The sequence below is a fragment of the Curcuma longa genome, chromosome 5, assembly GCF_044706935.1.
Source record: "Curcuma longa cultivar G26 ecotype Majalengka, Jawa Barat chromosome 5, ITB_CL_G26_1.1, whole genome shotgun sequence".
In the NCBI taxonomy this organism is placed as follows: Eukaryota; Viridiplantae; Streptophyta; class Magnoliopsida; order Zingiberales; family Zingiberaceae; genus Curcuma; species Curcuma longa.
This window is the reverse complement of record NC_133865.1, coordinates 5,850,795-5,871,363: the sequence shown is the minus strand read 5'-3', so window position 1 is coordinate 5,871,363 and position 20,569 is coordinate 5,850,795. Positions and strand designations below refer to the sequence as shown.

General features: G+C 38.9%; 2 protein-coding genes across 2 annotated transcripts; both read left to right on the top strand.

The window, feature by feature from the left end:
• The first annotated feature begins 545 nt into the window (after nt 1-545).
• On the top strand, nt 546-6,656 carry LOC141829561 (uncharacterized). Its single transcript, XM_074717072.1, has 2 exons — nt 546-1,011; nt 6,386-6,656. Exon 1 carries the CDS (start codon nt 622-624, stop codon nt 1,000-1,002), a length of 381 nt encoding a protein of 126 aa, XP_074573173.1. The 5' UTR covers nt 546-621; the 3' UTR covers nt 1,003-1,011; nt 6,386-6,656.
• A 2,440-nt stretch (nt 6,657-9,096) lies between these two features.
• On the top strand, nt 9,097-9,901 carry LOC141829771 (uncharacterized). Its single transcript, XM_074717285.1, has 3 exons — nt 9,097-9,180; nt 9,308-9,389; nt 9,510-9,901. The coding sequence occupies exons 1-3, from the start codon at nt 9,124-9,126 to the stop codon at nt 9,899-9,901; spliced, it is 531 nt and encodes a 176-aa protein (XP_074573386.1). The 5' UTR covers nt 9,097-9,123.
• Nucleotides 9,902-20,569: the final 10,668 nt, after the last annotated feature.

The following is a 20,569-nucleotide window of genomic DNA, read 5'->3' as shown; positions in this document are numbered from 1 at the left end:
CGCGGTGGGTGTCGGGGACTTTTCGGGGACTGCGCAGAACTCGTAGGCCACCACGAGGATGGCGACGTCAGAGCATTCTATCGACACGTGTCCAGAAAAAGGCCGGTGTAGCTGGTGTGGCGCATTGCTAACCGATGGTTTCTGGACACGTGTCAGTTAAGAATCTTCTCGATGATCCAGTAGGTCGAATTAAGTGTACGTAATCCGTAGACTATAAATGCTGCGACTTCTTTTGCAGTTCCGCATTCATGGCCGCTCAGAGTTCGCATAATAATTTTTTAAAATATACTCAGGCTATATAATTTGTTTTCGAAATAATTTTTAATTATAAAAATATATTATTTTAATACTGATCATTATAAATTCTATATTTTTTTTCATAAAAAAGAGCATTTATAATAAGGGGTCTTTTTTAATTTTTATTCAGAACTTTATGAGGGTGTCTCCATAAAATTCACGTACAGCTAACGAGCTATTATGCGGGCTCCAATATTATGGGCCGGCGTTTGAGTGGGCTTGCATGAAACCTTTAGTTCGATGAACATGCCCTAGCTGATTTGAGAAAGGAGCGTCTTTTCCTGCTCCGAATTCCCAATTCCCTCGATCTCGCCTCCGACGACGATGGCGTCCTTCGTCAAGTCTGCGTTGCAGTCGATGCGGAAGTACATCAAGAAGCCGTGGGAGATCACAGGACCCTGCGCCGACCCCGAGTATCGGTCAGCCCTTCCCATGGCCACGGAGTACCGCCCCTTCAGTCCGGCCACCCCGCCGGTGAAGGTCTGCATCCCCACCTCCGAGCCCGAGACCGTCTTCGACATCAAGTACTACACTCGTGATAGACGCCGCAACCGCCCTCCCGTCCGACGGACCGTCCTCAGGAAGGCCGACGTCGAGCGGATCATGGCAGCCAAGACCTTCGGGGCTGATGATTTCCCTAAAGTGTACCTTAATAAGGTGGTCGAAGAGGACCAAAACACCCACGGTGGTGGCTATCAGAAATAAAAAGAAAAGGTTTGAATTCCGCAGTCAATTTTTTTCATCTCCTTTCCTGTCGCGATTGTGGTTTCTCTATTCTTCCGTGGTTTGAAATTATGGATGGATTAGATATCCGTTTATCTATAATTAGTCTGATAGAAAATACTTTTTTTTTACCAAATAATGGTTCCTCAATAACGATTCTTTGTTTCCCATCTGCTATGTTTTTCGAGATTGGCCCGATTTTGTCTTTCCTTAATCTTGTGAAATGCATATATTTGACCTTTTCAGGCATTTTTCTACATATCCTGAAACCTCCAATTTTTTCCTTTTCAGCATGAGACCTCTAAGCTATTTTTGTTCGGCCCGTTCTGATTAATTCTACAAGGCCGAAGCCGACGCCGACGCCTCCTCCGACGCCGCCACCGTGTCCGCCTCCGTGTCTGCCTTTATGATAACCGTGACGACCTGTTAATTCCCGGCCAGTTTGACGTGCATGCCCAGTCCACACACAAAGTCAAATTGCATTACCAATTAAACGCTAGCTTACTGCAAAAGAATTAATAGTTCTGAAGGAGGAATTGGAAACTGATTACCTTTGGGCCTTTCTTCTCCTCCTTCTTCTCCTTCTCCGCCATCTAGCTACTTCAAGCTTGTTGAACTTGAAAGGCTGAATCTGGTAGGTCTGAGAGAGGATGGGAAATGTATGGGTCTCTTTTATAGCCATTATATTATATATATTCCTATCTTAGTTTCTCTCTTATCCTAGCTAGTTGAAGATGAATCAGTGACCATGAACCATATCAATAATTAACAGTGGATTTCTCTAAGCGTTTGTTCGAAAAATAATACGAATGCATGGAAAAATGACGAACACAAGGAGACATCATTATGAATAGGACATTAGTTCCCCACGTTTAAAATTAAATAATGATATTAAGACTGATTTATAATGAATTAATTATGGTTAATTATATGGAAGTTGTGAAAGAGACTATGCTCACCAATGGGAGTGCAAATTGATTGAGTACTCAGTAAATCAACTTGACCACTCAATAATTCGAGCCCTCGGGCACTTGATAACTCAACTTTTGTATTTGTCAGTAAGTTAACGAATTCAAGTAGTATTATTTTATTTTTATTAATTTGGATATTTAATTTTTTAAATTGATTAATTTTAGAGGTGATTATTGATTTGGTCTTATAAAAATTTTCCACCGATCAATAAAGCAAATCGAGAAGCACAAATGGCTCCTCGCTCCGCAATCAGTATTTCAAAATTATTTTCTCATTGAAAAAATTAATTTTGTAATATATCATAATTAAAAATTGATCCATAAATATATAAATATCTGATTAATTATTATTGTCTAGAACATCACTGTTGCAGCACATGCAGCATGCATAAATATAAGACCCTACACGTACGTACCTACTTGCAAGCAGAGGTTTCTCTACATGCATGCATCATCCTGGAAGCATTCGGGATCTTAATTAACTGGACTCTTAATTAAAAGACATTAATAATAATAATAATAATAATCTCCATTAAAGAACTGGTGTTTCATGTCATTTCATTTCAGAAATAATTGATTGATGCACAATTCATTTTTTAAATTTTAAATTCATTTCATAATTATTCAAATAACCTTAATAAGCATTGGTAAATTAACCAGACACTACAAAAAAAAATACATGATTTAGCGATGAAATTAACGATGGAAATATATTTCCGTCGCTATTTTAGCAACGGATATATATGTCCATCGCTATTGGTTGATATTAACGACGGAAATATATTGTCGTCGTTAAATCCGTCATCGAAACCCTAATATAATGACGGAATTATTAATTCCGTCGCTATTTTAGCGACAGAAATTGAAATATGTCGCTATTTTAGCGACGAAAATTTAATTCCGTCTTTAATTAGCGACGGAAATTTAATTCCGTCGCTAATTAGAAACGAAAATTAAATTCCATCGCTAAATCTCGCTAAAATCGCGATTTGCCTGACCTTCCCCATGCGCGACCTTAAACCCTACCTCTCCTCTGGCGATTTGCTCGACCTCTCCTCCGGCGACAGGTGGTAACTCTCCTCCGGTCGCGTTCTCTCCCTCCGACGATCAGTGATTTCTCTCCTCCGCTCGCGTTCTCTCCCTCCGGCGACCGATGAGTTCTCTCCTCCGCTGCTTCGCCCGGCTGCAACCTGCTCCTTCTTCCCTCCGGTGATCTGATTCCCGCTCAACCTTCTCCCTCTTCCCTGTTGCAGAATCCCGACTGCTCCCTTTCCCGGCTACTTTTCCCGGTTGCTCCCTTTCCCGGCTGCTTGCTCCCTTTCCCGTCTGCTTCTCCCGGCTCCATCCTCTCCTCGGCTGCATCCTCTCTTCGGCTGCTTCCTCTCCTCGGCTGCTTCTCTCGGCTGCTCCCTCTCCTCGGCTGCTTCTCCCGACTGTGATTCTCCCGGTGCTCAATTTCTTTCCGAAGGTAACCATAACAATCTTAATTACAAGTATAGCTGGATTTGAATTTTAACACTAGATGCATAAGTAGAATATGTTTTGAAATTATAGGATCTTCTCTTTTGGCTGGGCTCGTTACGATAAGTTTTTATATATTCTTATATTTTGACATTAGATACAGTATCAGTGTATCTACAGATTTGTGTTGTATTCAGATATTATTGTATTCAGATTGTATTACTGTTGTATTCAGATTGTATTACTGTTGTATTCAGATATTTTGATATGTGGTGTATTCAGATTAATGTGATGTATTTTTATATGTGGTGTATTTTGATATGTTGTATCTAGAGATTTTTGGTATGATTGTATTATTGTATCTAGAGATTTTGATATATAAATAGGAAATTCAGAAAAACAAAAAAAAATATAAAAAAATAAATTATTAGCGACGGAATTTATCATTCCGTCGCTAATAAACGATTTTTTTCTTTTTAATTTTTTCTTAAAATTTAGCGACGTACTTTAAAATTCCGTCGCTACTTTGCGACGGAATTAAAAAGTCCGTCGCTAATTTGCGACGGAATTTTAAATTCCATCGCTAATCAATGTTTATTTTTATTTACTGTTGATAAATTAATAGCGACGGAATTATAAATTCCGTCGCAAATTAGCGACGGGCTTTTTAATTCCTTTGCTAATTAGCGACGGAATTTATAATTCCGTCGCTATAAATTAGCGACGGAAAATAAATTCTGTCGCTATCAATTAGTGATGGAAATATTAATCCGTCGCTAATTTTAGTGATGGAAAATAAATTTCGTCGCTAAAGTGACGTCAGCGAGATTTGTTTAAATTAATTATAAGAAAAGGAAAGCTGGCTAACTCAATTGGCTTTCAAATTGCCAAACCACAGATTCTGTCTTCATTAGAATGCATTTAAACTTTGGTTATATATATTCAGATTTAAATTGGATTATAAGAATGATTCTTTTTCTCATTTGCTTTCTATATTGGCATCATTGATAATTGCCCTGTTTAGAAGCTGCATACTCACAACCAAGGTTGTGGATGCATAGTAGTAGAAATGGGTGACAATCAATGACAGTTTAAATTGTTAACTGCACATATATTATTAAAAATTTGCATGATACTGATACATGTCAGAAATTTCCCTTTGTCACACCAGCTTACTCACAGAACATTGTCTAAATGATAGTTGAGATAATTAAGTTTATATCAATAATTCCATATTACTCTTCTTTAAGCATAAAGATATTATTTGTACAAAGAACAAATGATTGTTGGATATTAATTATCTCAGGTGCCATGATATCATCTTTTTGTGACAAGGATTAGACCCAATATGCTTGACCCAGGATGACCAATGAAATGACGTAGGCTAAACATTTTTATCTTAAATTTTAGTGATACAGATTGTCTTTGGTTATGAATTCTATATAATCTGATAAAGAAGCTGATCCCTCTACAGGAGGAGCCACAAATATCCATATGGCTCAAAGGCAGTGTAATCTCTTCAGATATTCTATTAGAATCATAGATATAAGGAAGAGATGTAATTTACATTAAATTGTCATGTTTGACGTCTCTTGACTGAAAAAAGAAGACCAAAATTTTTACTTAGCATCCATAGTTTCTCTGTTGTTTAGCATGAATCAGCATTGTCATGTGAAATCTTGTTTCATGGGTGATAATCCTTGTCCAACTGTCACAAATTTTATGCAAGGATTTTCTGTGGCATAGAGATAGATATTTACCATGTGATTTATTGAGAAAGATGTGGAAACCTGGCAAAAGTGAGCAATTTGAACCCTTTGTAACTGAAGTTAGTACCCTGAGTTTGAATTCTTCTGTTGTATGAGTTATTATGTCAAGTTCCTCTTCATATGTAAAACAGATGTTGTTTTGGTCAGCACGAGTGAAATATCCTGTTCTATCAGCTAACTGACACATGTATAGTGCTGAGTAGGTGATTGTGACAGTCTTCCTGTTCAAGACTAACATGTTAATACCCCTGCCTAGTTCTGTAGCGATCTTGACATTTGACAAAGTGAAGAACATTGAACTTCATAGTAGGCAAAGAGAGATGAGAGGTGTTGGTGAGAGTCTGTGAGGAGGAATCTGTGACTAAATGGGTGGGTCTTCAGTTGACAGACAAGATTTGAAACCTAGATAATACCATGTTGAAGCTAATTTGTTGACAATTTATCCTGAAAAACTAAAGGAAATATATATATATATTTGATCGTTATATCAATCAGGGTCTATAAAGTTAGGTTTGTCTTATATTAACTATTAATCAATAATTGTGCTATAACTTTATTTCAGTTATACAAATTATTATTAATGTATTATCAGGTATTTTGGTATGACTCATTTGTATTACAAATTTTCCCTCTGTTCCTGTATATATTTCTAGGTTCACGAAGCATTTTTTTTCTTCTTTGATAATATATTATATTTGATGCAGTCCATGTTAATGCAATGCTTTCAAAGCCTTAACCTTTATCGAGAATCAGGATTGAGGCATTATAATACTGCATAAGCTATTCACTTAACATTCTTCATTGTTTTGAAGATTCTTGTTATAAATATTCATGTATTGCGACTGTTCTTAAAGTTGTGGTTGACATAATGGAATTTGTTTTTCTTTGTTTAATTTCCCTTTACTCCTCGGCATGCAGTACGACGATTTGTAACTTCAACTGTTGTGTAAATGTTAAGAATTTTATTTTCCCTCATCAAGTAGAAGCAAAATTGGTATTGTTTCTTGGTTCCAGAACACCTTACTGATACTACCCTCTATCCTGAATACTTGCTACATGGTGCTAAAGTGATTTGAGCAGTTGATTTATTACCTTTCAATATTGGAAGTAATTAGACAGATCCACATTCTTTTTTTTGTCTGATGCTTCTCATCTTCCCTGCAGGTTTCAAGTCCTTGGCTCGGTTTTGGCGGTCTCAATTTCTGCTGCTGGATTGAACTATGGCCGGTGTTGTCCCACCACTGTGTTTTCTTCCTTCATAGAACTGATATTGTCGTACTGTCGACTGAAGCTTCCTCAGATAAGATAATCTGAGAAATGCCTAGTTGTTCTACTGCCCTTTTGTCTTTCTGGATGTTGCTCGTCCTATACCTGCAGGTGAATACTTGAATAATGTGGTGACCATAATGATTGCCTTTTGTTTCATTTGCTTCAATCCACTTTTAAGTTTTTTATGTGGTGACAGAACTGAAATTTTGGTTGAAGCAGAGGAAAGACATGAATTATTTGGTATTCATTATCTTAAGAATTTTGCAATTTTTCCAAATTAAGTTTTATTATTTATTGTTTATTGTTATTATTTTAATTCACATGCGCTGTTTTGTCTTTCAGGACCACATATTTATCTTTCATTATTGCTACTTCAGACAAAGTATATATAAAATGAGACATTATTTTTAACTTTTTGAACTTTTAGAAATCTATAGCTATTTTTATTTTTATCATATTCGTACTGTAAAGAACTCTTTATTTTTTTAAAAAAAAATATTTATTGTGATTATATATTTCTTTTTTTTAAAGAAAACTTTTAGTGTTTTTGTCAAATGAGTAATGTACATTGCCTTCGACCGACCGGGCCGGTCTATCTGCGCTGTGGATCCGGTTTTTTTTTATCACGTATCATTGTCATCCCCACCGGCAGGCAGGTAGTCGATCACCTCCATGGCTCCGTCCACGTCCACGTCCCCTCGCTGGCTCAGCAAGGAACGCTGCCAGCCGTTTTAGTGCATTCCTCCCTCCACGGCGACGGTGCAACATAGCTCGCCGATGAACTCACGGTTAGAAATGTTAATGGACGACGAAGAGGTGGATTTCATCGTGAATGTGATTTTAATTCCACGTTGAAAATTTCAAAGCTTAATGGTCGATTTTAGCATGTATGCTGTGAATAAATTCATGACAAAAGGCTTTCTCTCAGACGTGAGTATGTAAGAAAGGTGCAAATTTTAAATCGGGATTGCACTTTAATTAAATTGACTCGTTTGTAAGTATGACCTGATAAATTAAATTTAAATTTAGATTTCAATTCAATCATTTTCGACCTGATTACAAATTAAATTTTTAAATTTGTAAGTATGACCTGATTATTTTCTCATTAAAAAATTTTAATTTCATAATATATCATAATTAAAAATTAATCTATAATTATCTGATTAATTATGAGAGTGTCAGAGTCATTGCACCGTAGACCATGTGCATTCATGCTAATGGCTGCAAAATCAGGGCCCCATGCATCGTCATTGGGCAGGACGATTCGTAGCTAGGCGACTGGAACTTCGCGGCTGCCATTGATGGCCTAGTTAGCTCATGGCCATAAAAGTCGTTGTTGCAAATTAATGCTCACGTACGTTCTGCATTTGAAAAATGATAAATCTCAATTAATCGTATTAATTCAATCCCTGAGTGACCGACTCGATCCCACGGTATCGCTCTGCCTTTGAAATAATATTGAAAGGAGTATTTTAGGGAATAAATTAAAATAATATATATAATGTGCCCTTTAATGAATTATATCAAAGTAATTAAGGTGATGTGCATTTTAAATATGTTTTTTAAACTTGGTAATTAAATTGCCATTAATTTTAGCTTCAAAAGTAGGTAGGTTCATGTGAAATCCATGCATTCTCTTCTCTTTTAGTCAATGTCAATGTGCAAAAGGATCGTCAATGTATAGGGTTTAGAGTACTATTATTTCATGGAGATTATTATTATTATTATTATTAATGTCTTTTAATTAAGAGTCCAGTTAATTAAAATCCCGAATGCTTCCAGGAAGATGCATGTAGAGAAACCTCTGCTTGCAAGTAGGTACGTACGTGTAGGGTCTTATATTTATGCATGCTGCATGTGGTCCAACAGTTCTAGACAATAATAATTAATCAGATATTTATATATTTATGGATCAATTTTTAATTATGATATATTACAAAATTAATTTTTTCCAATGAGAAAATAATTTTAAAATACTGATTGCAGAGGAAGGAGCCATTTGTGCTTCTCGATTTGCTTTATTGATCGGTGGAAAACTTTTATAAGACCAAATCAATAATCCCACCTCTAAAATTAATCAATTCAAAAAAATTATATATCCAAATTAACAAAAATAAAATAATACTACTTGAATTCGTTAACTTACTGACAAATACAAAAGTTGAGTTATCGAGTGCCCGAGGGCTCGAGTTATTGAGTGGTCAAGTTGACCTACTGAGTGCTTCCAAGTGACATGTGAGTGCCCTGGAGGAGAGGTCGACTGATCGAGAAATAAAACAGAGTACTCAATCAATTTGCACTCCCTCTTGTGAGCATAGTCTCTTTCGCAACTTCCATAATTCATTCATTATAAATCAGTCTTAATATCATTTAATTTTAAACGTGGGGAACTAATGTCCTATTCATGATGATGACGTCTCCTTGTGTTCGTCATTTTTCCATTCGTATTATTTTTCAAACAAACGCTTAGGGAAATCCACTGTTATTGATATGGTTCATGGTCACTGATTCATCTTCAACTAGGGTAAGAGAGAAACTAAGATAGGAATATAATGGCTATAAAAGAGACCCATTTCCCATCCTCTTTCAGTCCAACCAGATTCAGCCTTTCAAGCTCAACAAGCTTGAAGTAGATGGCGGAGAAGGAGAAGAAGGAGAAGGAGAAGAAGAAGGAGAAGAAAGGCCCAAAGGTAATCAGTTTCCAATTCCTCCTTCAGAACTATTAATTCTTTTGTAGTAAGCTAGCGTTATTTGGTAATGCAATTTGACTTTGTGTGTGGACTGGGCATGCACGTCAAACTGGCCGGGAATTAACAGGTCGTCACGGTTATCATAAAGGTTGATCTTGAATGTCGATGCTGCCTCAAGAAGATAAAGAGCGCTCTGTGCAAGCTCCAGAGTGAGCACGCGATTCGTCGTCCATTGCATTTGAGTAGATGGATGGATAGGAATAGAAGGAAATTTTAATCTGTTTTTTTTTTGTCTTGTTGTTGCTGTTGGATTCCGTGCGTTTTTTTAGACAAATTCAAGATCAGTTCCATCGCGTTCGATTGGAAGGACACTGTGACGGTCTCCGGCCCCTTCGACCCCAACGCCTTCATACGGAAGCTCTGCTGCATAGCCCACAAGGTGATCAAAGACGTCTATGTCAAACCGGACCCACCTCCACCGACGCCGCCGCCGCCGCCGCCGCCGCCGCCGCCGCCGCCGCCACCATGCCTGTGTCTGCTTCCGTGGCCGCCTCCTTGTCTGCCTCCGTGTCCACCTCCGTGTCCGCCTCCTTGTCTGCCTCCGTGTCCACCTCCTTGTCCGCATCCCCACCGCCGGTGTGGCCGCCGCTGTGTCCGCCCTGCTCCTGCAACGAGCCGAACCACGACTGCTGCTCCTGCAACACTCCACGTCGGCATCTAGCACCTGCAATCCGCCCGGACTGCTGCCCTGACCAAGGCCGACGCCCAGGCCACCTGCCCCACCCCGACGTGGCCCTGCTGTCACCAGCCCTGCACCTGCAACGAGCCGAACCACGACTGCTGCTCCTGCAACACTCCACGGCCGCCGCCCAGCTGTAGTACTGGCTATCCATGCTTCAAAATCGTGTGCGAGTCCGAGCCTTCCCCTCCCTGCTCCATCATGTAGTACTTCGCATATAATAATATATTCACTGAGCGAATATTGAGGTTGAGGAACGTCAACCTCGGATTGAAATAATGTAAGCAAACTTTGCTGTCAATCGAGTTATTGCAGAAGAGTTGCTTCTCTATCTAGAAATATAAGCCTACTTTTTATCGTGTTGATGTGAGTGTTACACAATTTTATTCTCGGAGATTACGACGAAAATGATTGAATTGAAATCTAAATTTAAATTTAATTTATCAGGTCATATTTACAAACGAGTCAATTTAATTCAGTGCAATCCAGATTTAAAATTTGCACCTTTCTTACATACTCACGCTTGAGAGAAAGCCTTTTGTCATGTATTTATTCACAGCATACATGCTAAAATCAACCATTAAGCTTTGAAATTTTCAACGTGGAATTAAAATCACATTCACGATGAAATCCACCTCTTCGTCGGCATTAACATTTCTAACCGTGAGTTCATCGGCGGGCTATGTTGCACCGTCGCCGTGGAGGGAGGAATGCACTAAAACGGCTGTGGGACACTGGGGCGCGTTCCTTGCTGAGCCAGCGAGGGGACGTGGACGTGGACGGAGCCATGGAGGTGATCGACTACCTGCCTGTCGGTGGGGATGACAATGATACGTGATAAAAAAAAACCGGATCCACAGCGCAGATAGACCGGCCCGGTCGGTCGAAGGCAATGTGGATTGTGGCTCGGGCCGGCGCCTGGGAGGGAAAAGGCGTCGACTTTGAGATTTCTATCAGTTTCGTAAAAACATCTTGATAACTGTACATTACTCATTTGACAAAAAAACTAAAAGTTTTCTTTAAAAAATAGAAATATATAATCACAATAAATATTTTTTTTAAAAAAATAAAGAGTTCTTTACAGTACTAATATGATAAAAATAAAAATAGCTATAGATTTCTAAAAGTTCAAAAAGTTAAAAATAATGTCTCATTTTATATATACTTTGTCTGAAGTAGCAATAATGAAAGATAAATATGTGGTCCTGAAAGACAAAACAGCGCATGTGAATTAAAATAATAACAATAAACAATAAATAATAAAACTTAATTTGGAAAAATTGCAAAATTCTTAAGATAATGAATACCAAATAATTCATGTCTTTCCTCTGCTTCAACCAAAATTTCAGTTCTGTCACCACATAAAAAACTTAAAAGTGGATTGAAGCAAATGAAACAAAAGGCAATCATTATGGTCACCACATTATTCAAGTATTCACCTGCAGGTATAGGACGAGCAACATCCAGAAAGACAAAAGGGCAGTAGAACAACTAGGCATTTCTCAGATTATCTTATCTGAGGAAGCTTCAGTCGACAGTACGACAATATCAGTTCTATGAAGGAAGAAAACACAGTGGTGGGACAACACCGGCCATAGTTCAATCCAGCAGCAGAAATTGAGACCACCAAAACCGAGCCAAGGACTTGAAACCTGCAGGGAAGATGAGAAGCATCAGACAAAAATAAGAATGTGGATCTGTCTAATTACTTCCAATATTGAAAGGTAATAAATCAACTGCTCAAATCACTTTAGCACCATGTAGCAAGTATTCAGGATAGAGGGTAGTATCAGTAAGGTGTTCTGGAACCAAGAAACAATACCAATTTTGCTTATACTTGATGAGGGAAAATAAAATTCTTAACATTTACACAACAGTTGAAGTTACAATCGGGACACTCCTTTTTCTAGGGGTATCTTGGAGAAGGAATTGTCGCGTTACTCTCAATCGCCACAGCTCGAGGAGTATGTGGGGTCGTTAGATTCAGAAGATCACTTGTGCCGATTCGAGTATACCTCCTTGTTACACCAATATATTAATGGCGTTACGTGTAGAATATTCTTGACGACTTTGCCTGAACTAATACAGACCCAGATATGGCGTAACCCACTTCTGTTAGTGTGTGCACCTATGTGCCAAGACACTCTTATGTATTTGTGGATAATTATCAAATAAATATCTAGAAGGGGCATAGATATCTAGATCAACGCTGAGTATGACTAGGTCGAGATAGACCGAGGGATGGATATCCAAGTTGTACTTGGGGGTGCCTCAAGTTAGAGGTACACTGGACACGACCCGCTCAAGAGGAGACCACATCATTGGTCAATCCTCTTATGAAAGAGTGTAACTGATCTTTTGACTTGAGATCTTCATTTATTCTATGCATGGAGTTATATACTTTGATGTCGTTAAAAGTAATCTTTAATCGGATTATGATTTATACAGTTATTGGGTATACGACAAAGTGTAGAGAGAAGAGTGTTGAGTCAATAGAGGATTCATCGCTCTCTTAGATTAGGGGGTTAACATCCTGGCCGCTTAATAGAGATATTAGTGATTCGAAATCTATGGCCATGGTGGAATGGTTTGTCATTCTAGAGGAGTCTATTATATCTTGGAAATCAAGTAAAACAATTAATTGGTGATGATGCATAGTGCACGAAATTAATTGGGATGTAGTCTAGATGAAGAGATTGAATTACACAGTAATCGATTCATGGTGGTTTTAGTTTATAACTAATATTTTATCACGTTGGGTGGCTAAAAACTGTTGCTAGACGGTTACCTTAGTCTGTGTATGGATTTACACTGCCTCGTGTATAAAACCTAGAGGTTCGCACGCATAGCACATAGACATGAACAATATCTGTAATTGATTATTTTGGTGGATACTAAAATTAATCAATTTATTATTTCTGAATAAGAATTAATTAGATTATTAATTAATTCTGAAATATTAGAAGCTAGAATGGATCAAGATCAAATATAATTTTATTTGATCCAAAAAGAGAAAATTTGAATCATGATGATTCTTAAAAAATTATTAAAATCTAAAACTTCTCCTCCTTTTCTATTAATGAAGTTTTCGTTTATTAATCTTATATTAATAAAGATTTTTCATTTTCTCTATTAATGAAAACTTTTCATTTTCCTATATTAATGAAAGCTCTTTATTAATTTTATATTAATTAAGACTTTTCATTTTTGTTATTAATATTATATTAATGGAAGACTCTTGGTTTTCTTATTAATATTTATATTAATGGATGAAGACTTTTCATCTTTCTCTTAGAGGCTATATATAGCCACCCTTGAAAGAGAAGAGGAGGTAGAAGAGAAAAGAAAGAGCTCTCTCTCCACTTTCCTTTTTCTTCCATCAAGAGAGATCCATAGTGCTTCCAAAAGTTTTGTTGATCCAAGAGGCTAGCACCTAGAGGATCGTGTCTAGTTCGTGATCTAGTGCGCGTGGATACCTCTAGAGGAGTCACACTTGGGGCTCTTACATATTTGTGATATCATTCACAATTGTCAAGAAGTACGAGGTATGTTGTTCATTTCATGTCATTTTGTTTAAAACTATATGTACCACGAAGATCCATGTTATTAAAATACATCTTCCGCAGCGCTCCTGATTCTAACAACTTCCACTCATTTCCATGTGCTTCTTCAACAATTTCAGTGTCATCTTCTTGCATCACTTCGCTAGCAGTAAGCGATACCACAAGACTCCTCTCAATCTCTTTGCAATGAGGCAAAAGATCCGAAAGACACTAAGGGAGTACATCCAACCAGTTAATCGAGTCGCTCTCGATGTCTCCTTTGCAACTTCAGACACTACAAGAATACCACGAAATAGCGACCGAATTAGCAACGGTCTTTTTTTTTCGTCGCTAAACTTAGCGACGGACATTACAAATGCGTCGCAAATTTGGAATTAGCGACGGATGTTTAATTCCATCGCTAGGTAGCGACGGAATTAAAATATTCGTCGCTAATTCTTGCGATGGAATATTGTTCCGTCGCTAAATTCGTCATTAAATTATGGCACGAATATTGTTTTGCGGGAAAACGATCGTAACCCTAATATACCGAAGGAATAACGACTGCTGTTTAATTCCGTCACTAGATTAGCGACGGAATGTAAATTTTGTCGCTAATTCCGTCGGACTTTACATTCTAAAATCGCGAACTTAGGTTTTCTCGCTAATTCCGTCGCTAAAATCGTGAACTTTTCCTCCCCGATCCTTTTCTGTGCGCTTTCTCTTCTTTCTGCTCTCTCGATCGCTCGCGCCACCATTCCTTTTTGCTCTCTCGCTCGCGCCACCGTTCTCAGCTCCGGTTCCGGTCCCGGTTGCTCGATCTTCTCTCCCCCGCGGTTCTCGGTTCTCGGTTCTCGGCTCCGGCTATATCCCGGTTGGGCCTTCTCTTCCCGCCGTTCTCAGCTCTAGCTCCGGCCTACTCTTCCCGGCGTTCTCAGCTCCAACTCCGTCCGCTCGATCGCCGTTCGTAGCTTCACCTCCGGCTGCTCGGTCGTCGTTCTCAGCTGCAGCTCCGGCCGCTCCTGCTCCAGCTCCGACTTTAATTCGGATAAGGTAAACCCTCCGATTACCTATGTGTAGGGATAAAAAATTACTGAGATGCTTAGGTTAAATCATGACACCTTCACATCTGATATTAATTTTGTTCTGCTTGTTAAGGTGATAATTTTGGTAGATACTGTTTTCACTGCACAAACTTTTCCGGTTATCTATTATTCTAGCTAATCACCTACACAACAATTGGAGGGTCAGCCTTGTAGCAACTACAATGTCGCTTGATAAAATAGTTTTAGTACAACTTAGGTTTGAGAAACTATAACAACCACGTTTACAAGTGTAAGGATGTAAACTGTGACTCTCCCTAAACCAACAGACTCATGCTCTTGTTCCACTCTTTATCTTACAAAGCCACAATCCTACCTGAGTGGATGCTCTGTATAAAAAAATACATTTGATCATTGATGTGTGCTAATCTTGCATAGACTTGAGTTAATAGGCTGGACAAGAGATCAAGTAGTTATGATACTGAATCCATCCTTGATATAACCAAGGACCATTATATTATGTGCCCTTGACAACCTAATTTCTGATAGATCTTTGATATTAGAGAACCCTTGAACAGCTTTGGCATAATTCTGTTTAGAATAGTATTTTGATGTTACTTTTCTAATAATGTCACATTTGCATAGGATGGCTATGATGATGGATCAAACGGATTAAAGGGAAGAAGGGAAGGGTTGAATAGGCACTAACCTAAAATTAAAAATCTTCTTACAAAATAGGAACAATGAAGCTTCTTAACAGTGTAAGGTGCAATGTGTCAATATTGTATACACATGGTTTAGGGCTTATATTAATCTTCAATCTGATTAAAATTTAATTGTGCATGATTATACAAACAAGATGATGGATAAAAACCACATGTATGCAAATTGAATTGTGCATGCTCACCTCATGCTAAACCTAGTTATGTGTTAAAAATTAATAATGAATATTATCATCACATATAATGGTTTGTAATTATTAGTATAAAGGTTAAGCGCACTAAATGCAAATTAAGTTATGTGCGCGTTAAATTTAATATATTATTTCTATTCAATGCAAATTAAGTTTGTAGGATCTTCTATTTTGGCCGGGCTCGTTTAGATAAGTTTTTGATATATTATTGTATTTTGACATTAGATACAGTATCAGTGTATCTAGAGATTTGTGTTGTATTCAGATATTATTGTATTCAGATTGTATTAGTGTTGTATTCAGATATTTTGACATGTGGTGTATTTAGATGTTGTATTAGTGTTGTGTTTTACTATTGTTGGTTTATCAGTGTATTACTGTTATATTATATTGGTTTGATTGATATGTAAACAGAAAATTCAGAAAAATAAAATAAAATATAAAAAAACAAATTATTAGCGACGGAATTTATACAGAATGATAAATTCCGTCGCTAATAAATGAATAATTTTTTTTATTTTTTTAAAATTTAGCGACGGAATTTATAATTCCGTCGCTAAATAATTTCGTCGCTAATAAACCTATATATTTTTTATTTTTTTAAAATGTTAGCGACGGATGTTTATTATTCCGTCGCTATTATTTGTGACGGGGTGAAAAAATCCCTCGCTAATTATTAGCGACGGAAATATTTGACCGTCGCAACATTTAGCGACGGAAATAAATTTTCGTCGCTAACGTGACGTCAGCAATCGAATTTTACGTGACAGACCATTTCCGTCGCTAATCGGTCGTTAAACACGAGTAGCGACCGATTAGTGATGGAAATGGTCCGTCGCTAATACCAACTATTTTTGTAGTGAGAGGTCCTCACAAGCGCCTTTTCTCAAGAATGGTTGGAAGGGGACTTCTTTAGATTTTTGATGAAGAGGCCTTCTGCTATCTATGACATTCTTCTAGGATGAACCAAGAAGTATATTAATGTGGAAGAAGCTCAACTCGCTCGAAGGAATAATGTTAGCACGTCGATATCTATCACCATGTGGCAAGATAGAATGGCTCCTCATTCGCCTCCCGGACAAGACACCTCACCCAATTCTCAGTTATGCTATGGCTCACACGGGAGAAAAGGTTGTGCAAACTGTAGATAAGGTCCCAACTTCAGCTGTCAAACAAAAATGACAACCCATAGAGATAACTTCCTGTTTTTTTGCTTTTCATCATATGCATGATCACTCTACCAATCAATGTCATCAATTCGCCAAAGAAATCCGTCGACTAGTCAAACAACACTACTGGGAAAGAAGGTTGCCACCAACGTCACTTCGATGTTCTCCAACTAAATACTCTTGACATGATGGCTCTGGAATCCAATCCAGATACCAACGAATGACCTAGCTAGCCGTCAAAGCGATCTCCACGTGGCACAAAGAAGTCAAAAGTCAAGTTGAGATTTAAATCAAAGGCTAGACAAGGTCGGGCCCGATCAAGATAGGGCTCGAGTCAGGTCAAACCGAGATTAATTAAGTTTGATCAAACTGCGACCCCAAGTCAAGACTAGCCAAGTCGCATTCGAGTTGGGTCCGGCTTCAATCTAACTCTAATTTGACGCAATGGTGATCTTTCATCTTGGGAGTGGAAGCCCGACTCGTTGATGTCCGACTTCACGATTCTCGACTCTTTGATGCCCAACTTTACAATTCTCGACTCCTCGATGCTCGACTCCACGATTCCTGACTCCTCGACGCTCAACTTCATGATTCTTGACTCTCCTCAAAGCATGACTCCTCGATATATGCCCGAGTCCTTGACTCTCAACTTCACAACACTGGAATACCCTAAGAGCCTACATCTCAAATACCTTCATGCCCAAGTGAGGAAGACAGGGTTAGCAGAAGATGCAGAGAACAATGGGTTGTCATTTTTGTTTGACAGCTGAAGTTGGGACCTTGTCTACAGTTGGCACAACCTTTTCCCCCGTGTTAGCCATAGCATAATTGAGAATTGGGTGAGGTGCCTTGTTCCAGGAGGTGGATGAGGAGCCTTCCTATCTTGCCACATGGGGATAGATATCGGTGTGTTGACATTATTCTTTCAAGCGAATTGAGCTTCTTCCACATTAATGTACTTTTTGGTTCATCCTAGAAGAATGTCATAGATAGCAGAAGGCCTCTTCATTAAAGATCTGAAGAAGTCCCCTTCTAATTGTTCTTGAGAGAAGGCGCTTGTGAGGACCTCTGAAGTTGCAAAGGAGACATCGAGAGCGACTCGATTAAATGGTTGGATGTACTCCCTTAGTGTCTTTCGGATCTTTTGCCTCATTGCAAAGAGATTGAGAGGAGTTTTGTGGAATCACTTACTGCTGGCAAAGCGATGCAAGAAGATGACACTGAAATGGTTGAAGAAGCATATGGAACTGGGTGGAAGTCGGTTACACCATCTCTGAATCTATATTAGTTTAGACAAAGTCGTCAAGAATACTCTACACTTAATGCCATTAATATATTCATGTAACAAGGAGGTGCTCTCAAATTGGCCCAAGTGGTCTTCCGAATCTGACGACTCCACATACTCCTCGAGTTGTGGCGATTGAGAGTGACGCGACAATTCCTCCTCCAAGATATCCCTAGAAAAAGGAGTGTCCCGATTGTTTCTTTCTTCAACAAGCAAGGGGGTCTTACCTCTGTTAAGATTTCTCTGAGGAGTTTCTCGAGCCATAGACTCGCGAGATTGTTCCTTTGTTGGACTGACATCCCATTGGGTGTTGCGATTGGAGCAAGAGGTATTTTGACAGGATTTGGAGGGTACCCGATTAGGGATGATCGAGCTATGGTATTTAAATGTTTTGATAATTTAATAACACGACTTAAGTGTTGCTTAATGTGATCAAGGTCAAAGGATGCCAAGGTTGCCAAATGTGGCCGACCGGACCGATCCGTCTCCTCGTCTACATTCAAAATCCCAAATGGATCACCTCCATGGCTTTGCCCATGCCCCCTCGCTAGCTCAGAAAGGAACGCAAACCCGGTTGACCACCACTGTTTTAATGCATTCCTCCCTCGACGGCGACGGTGCAGCATAGTCAGCCGGTGACCCCACATCGATGGGGTAAAGAGAAGTAGATTGTATATTTCTAGATAGAGAAGCAACTCGATTGATGGTAGAGTTTACTTACATTATTGCAATCCGAAGTTGACGTTCCTCGAGCTCAAGCTTCGCTCAGTGAATTAATTATATGCGAAGTAAGAGGATTGAACTACATGATGGAGTAGACGGAGAAGGCTCGAACTCGCACACGTCTTTGAAGCATGGATAGCCGCTATTCCATATGGGCGGCGGCCATGGAGTTTCGCAGGACCACCATCTCACTGACTTCACACAGTCGCTTAACACAGGATCGGCTCCACTTTAGTATAAAGATGGAATCCGTCATCTCATCGGCTCCGATTGGTCTTACGACCGTATATGACAAGGTAAATTAGAAAATTACAATTAACTACTACGGGAGAGAGTATTACTTCAGCGAGATTCAACTCTTGTCCACTTCAGATAAATCTATCTTGTAACCAACTTAGTTATGCCTCCGATCATATACTACGAGGAGGTAACTCTCGAAGTTGATCACGATGGCGTCAAATTTGATCCTCATATCTACTGGAGCGGGTAACTCCGGGAGCTCGTTTAATTTTTATACTGCACTGTACGAGGCTGTCTCCGTAAAATTTAGAATTGCGTGGGCGGAATCACGAGCGGCGACCCCGAGTCTCGCCTGCGTCTCGCCTCCTCCGATGTCCGACGATGGCGTCCTTCGTCAAGTCTGCGTTGCAGTCGCTGCGGAAGTACATCAAGAAGCCGTGGGAGATCACAGGACCCTGCGCCGACCCCGAGTATCGGTCAGCCCTTCCCATGGCCACGGAATACCGCCCCTTCAGTCCGGCCACCTCGCCGGAGTAGATCTGCATCCCCGCCTCCGAGCCCGAGATCGTCTTAGACATCAAATACTACACTCGTGATAGACGCCGCAACTACCCTCCCGTTCCACGGACCGTCCTCAGGAAGGCCGACGTCGAGAGGATCATGGCAGCCAAGACCTTCAGGCCTGATGATTTCCCTGAAGTGTACCTTAGTAAGGTGGTCGAAGAGGACCAAAACACCCACGGTGGTGGCTAGCAGAAATAAACAAAAAGGTTTGATTTCCGCAGTCAATTCTTTTCATCTCCATTCCTGTGGCGATTGTGGTTTCTCTATTCTTCCGTGGTTTGAAATTATGGATGGATTGACTGATAAAAGATATATATATATATATTTTCCCCATATAATGGTTCCTCAATAAGGATTCTTTGTTTCCCATCTGCTATGTTTTTCGAGATTGGCCCGATTTTGTCTTTCCTTAAACTTGTGAAATGGATATATTTGACCTTTTCAAGTAGTTTTCTACATATCCTGAAACTTCCAATTTTTTTCTCTTCAGCATAGATAGAAGAGAAATAGAAGAGCAAGGAGAAGATGAACTATAACAGGTTGAAGTGTTTTGTATTTCTTGATTTTGGTTCCTGTACATTGTCAATATTTGTAGGGAAAGCAAATGAATATAAATGGTATCTACAAATCATACTAAATCAAAAAATCCTGAATTTTAGCTAGATAATTACAATTGAAATATCAAATCAAATCATCCTGATTTTCAGCATATTGAGCTGATTGCATGAGATTATCCTTATCATTAAATCAAATCATCCCCGATATTCAGCATATTGAGCTGATTGTGTGAGATTATCCTTATCATCCTTAACAAGCATGAGACCTCTAAGTTATTTTTGTTCGGCCCATTCTGATTAATTCTACTAGTCTTTTTGTGTCATGTGTATTACATTTACCTGGTATCCCATCTTATGTTCATGTGCATTTGGTCATTTTGCAATTCATTGGTTTCTGGAATAGGAGTTGGGGAATGATGGTGATACAAATATGGTTTTCTATAGGTGACTAAATCATGAACTTACCTTTGAAATCATCTGGCAATTTAGCAACTTGAACATTATTATCTTTTCAGCTAAGATAATAGAACATATATATTCTTGTAGATGTTATTTGTGCTACTTGGTGAGCATACATAGATTGACTTGGAAATTTGAATTGTGGAGAAAAATTT

Bases quoted from the DNA above. Each gene is read 5' to 3' on its own strand.
- LOC141829561 (XM_074717072.1), top strand. From the start codon at position 622: ATGGCGTCCTTCGTCAAGTCTGCGTTGCAGTCGATGCGGAAGTACATC.
- LOC141829771 (XM_074717285.1), top strand. From the start codon at position 9,124: ATGGCGGAGAAGGAGAAGAAGGAGAAGGAGAAGAAGAAGGAGAAGAAA. The intron at 9,181-9,307 runs GTAATCAGTTTC...GGGAATTAACAG, and splicing joins AGGAGAAGAAAGGCCCAAAG to GTCGTCACGGTTATCATAAA. The intron at 9,390-9,509 runs GTGAGCACGCGA...GCGTTTTTTTAG, and splicing joins CGCTCTGTGCAAGCTCCAGA to ACAAATTCAAGATCAGTTCC.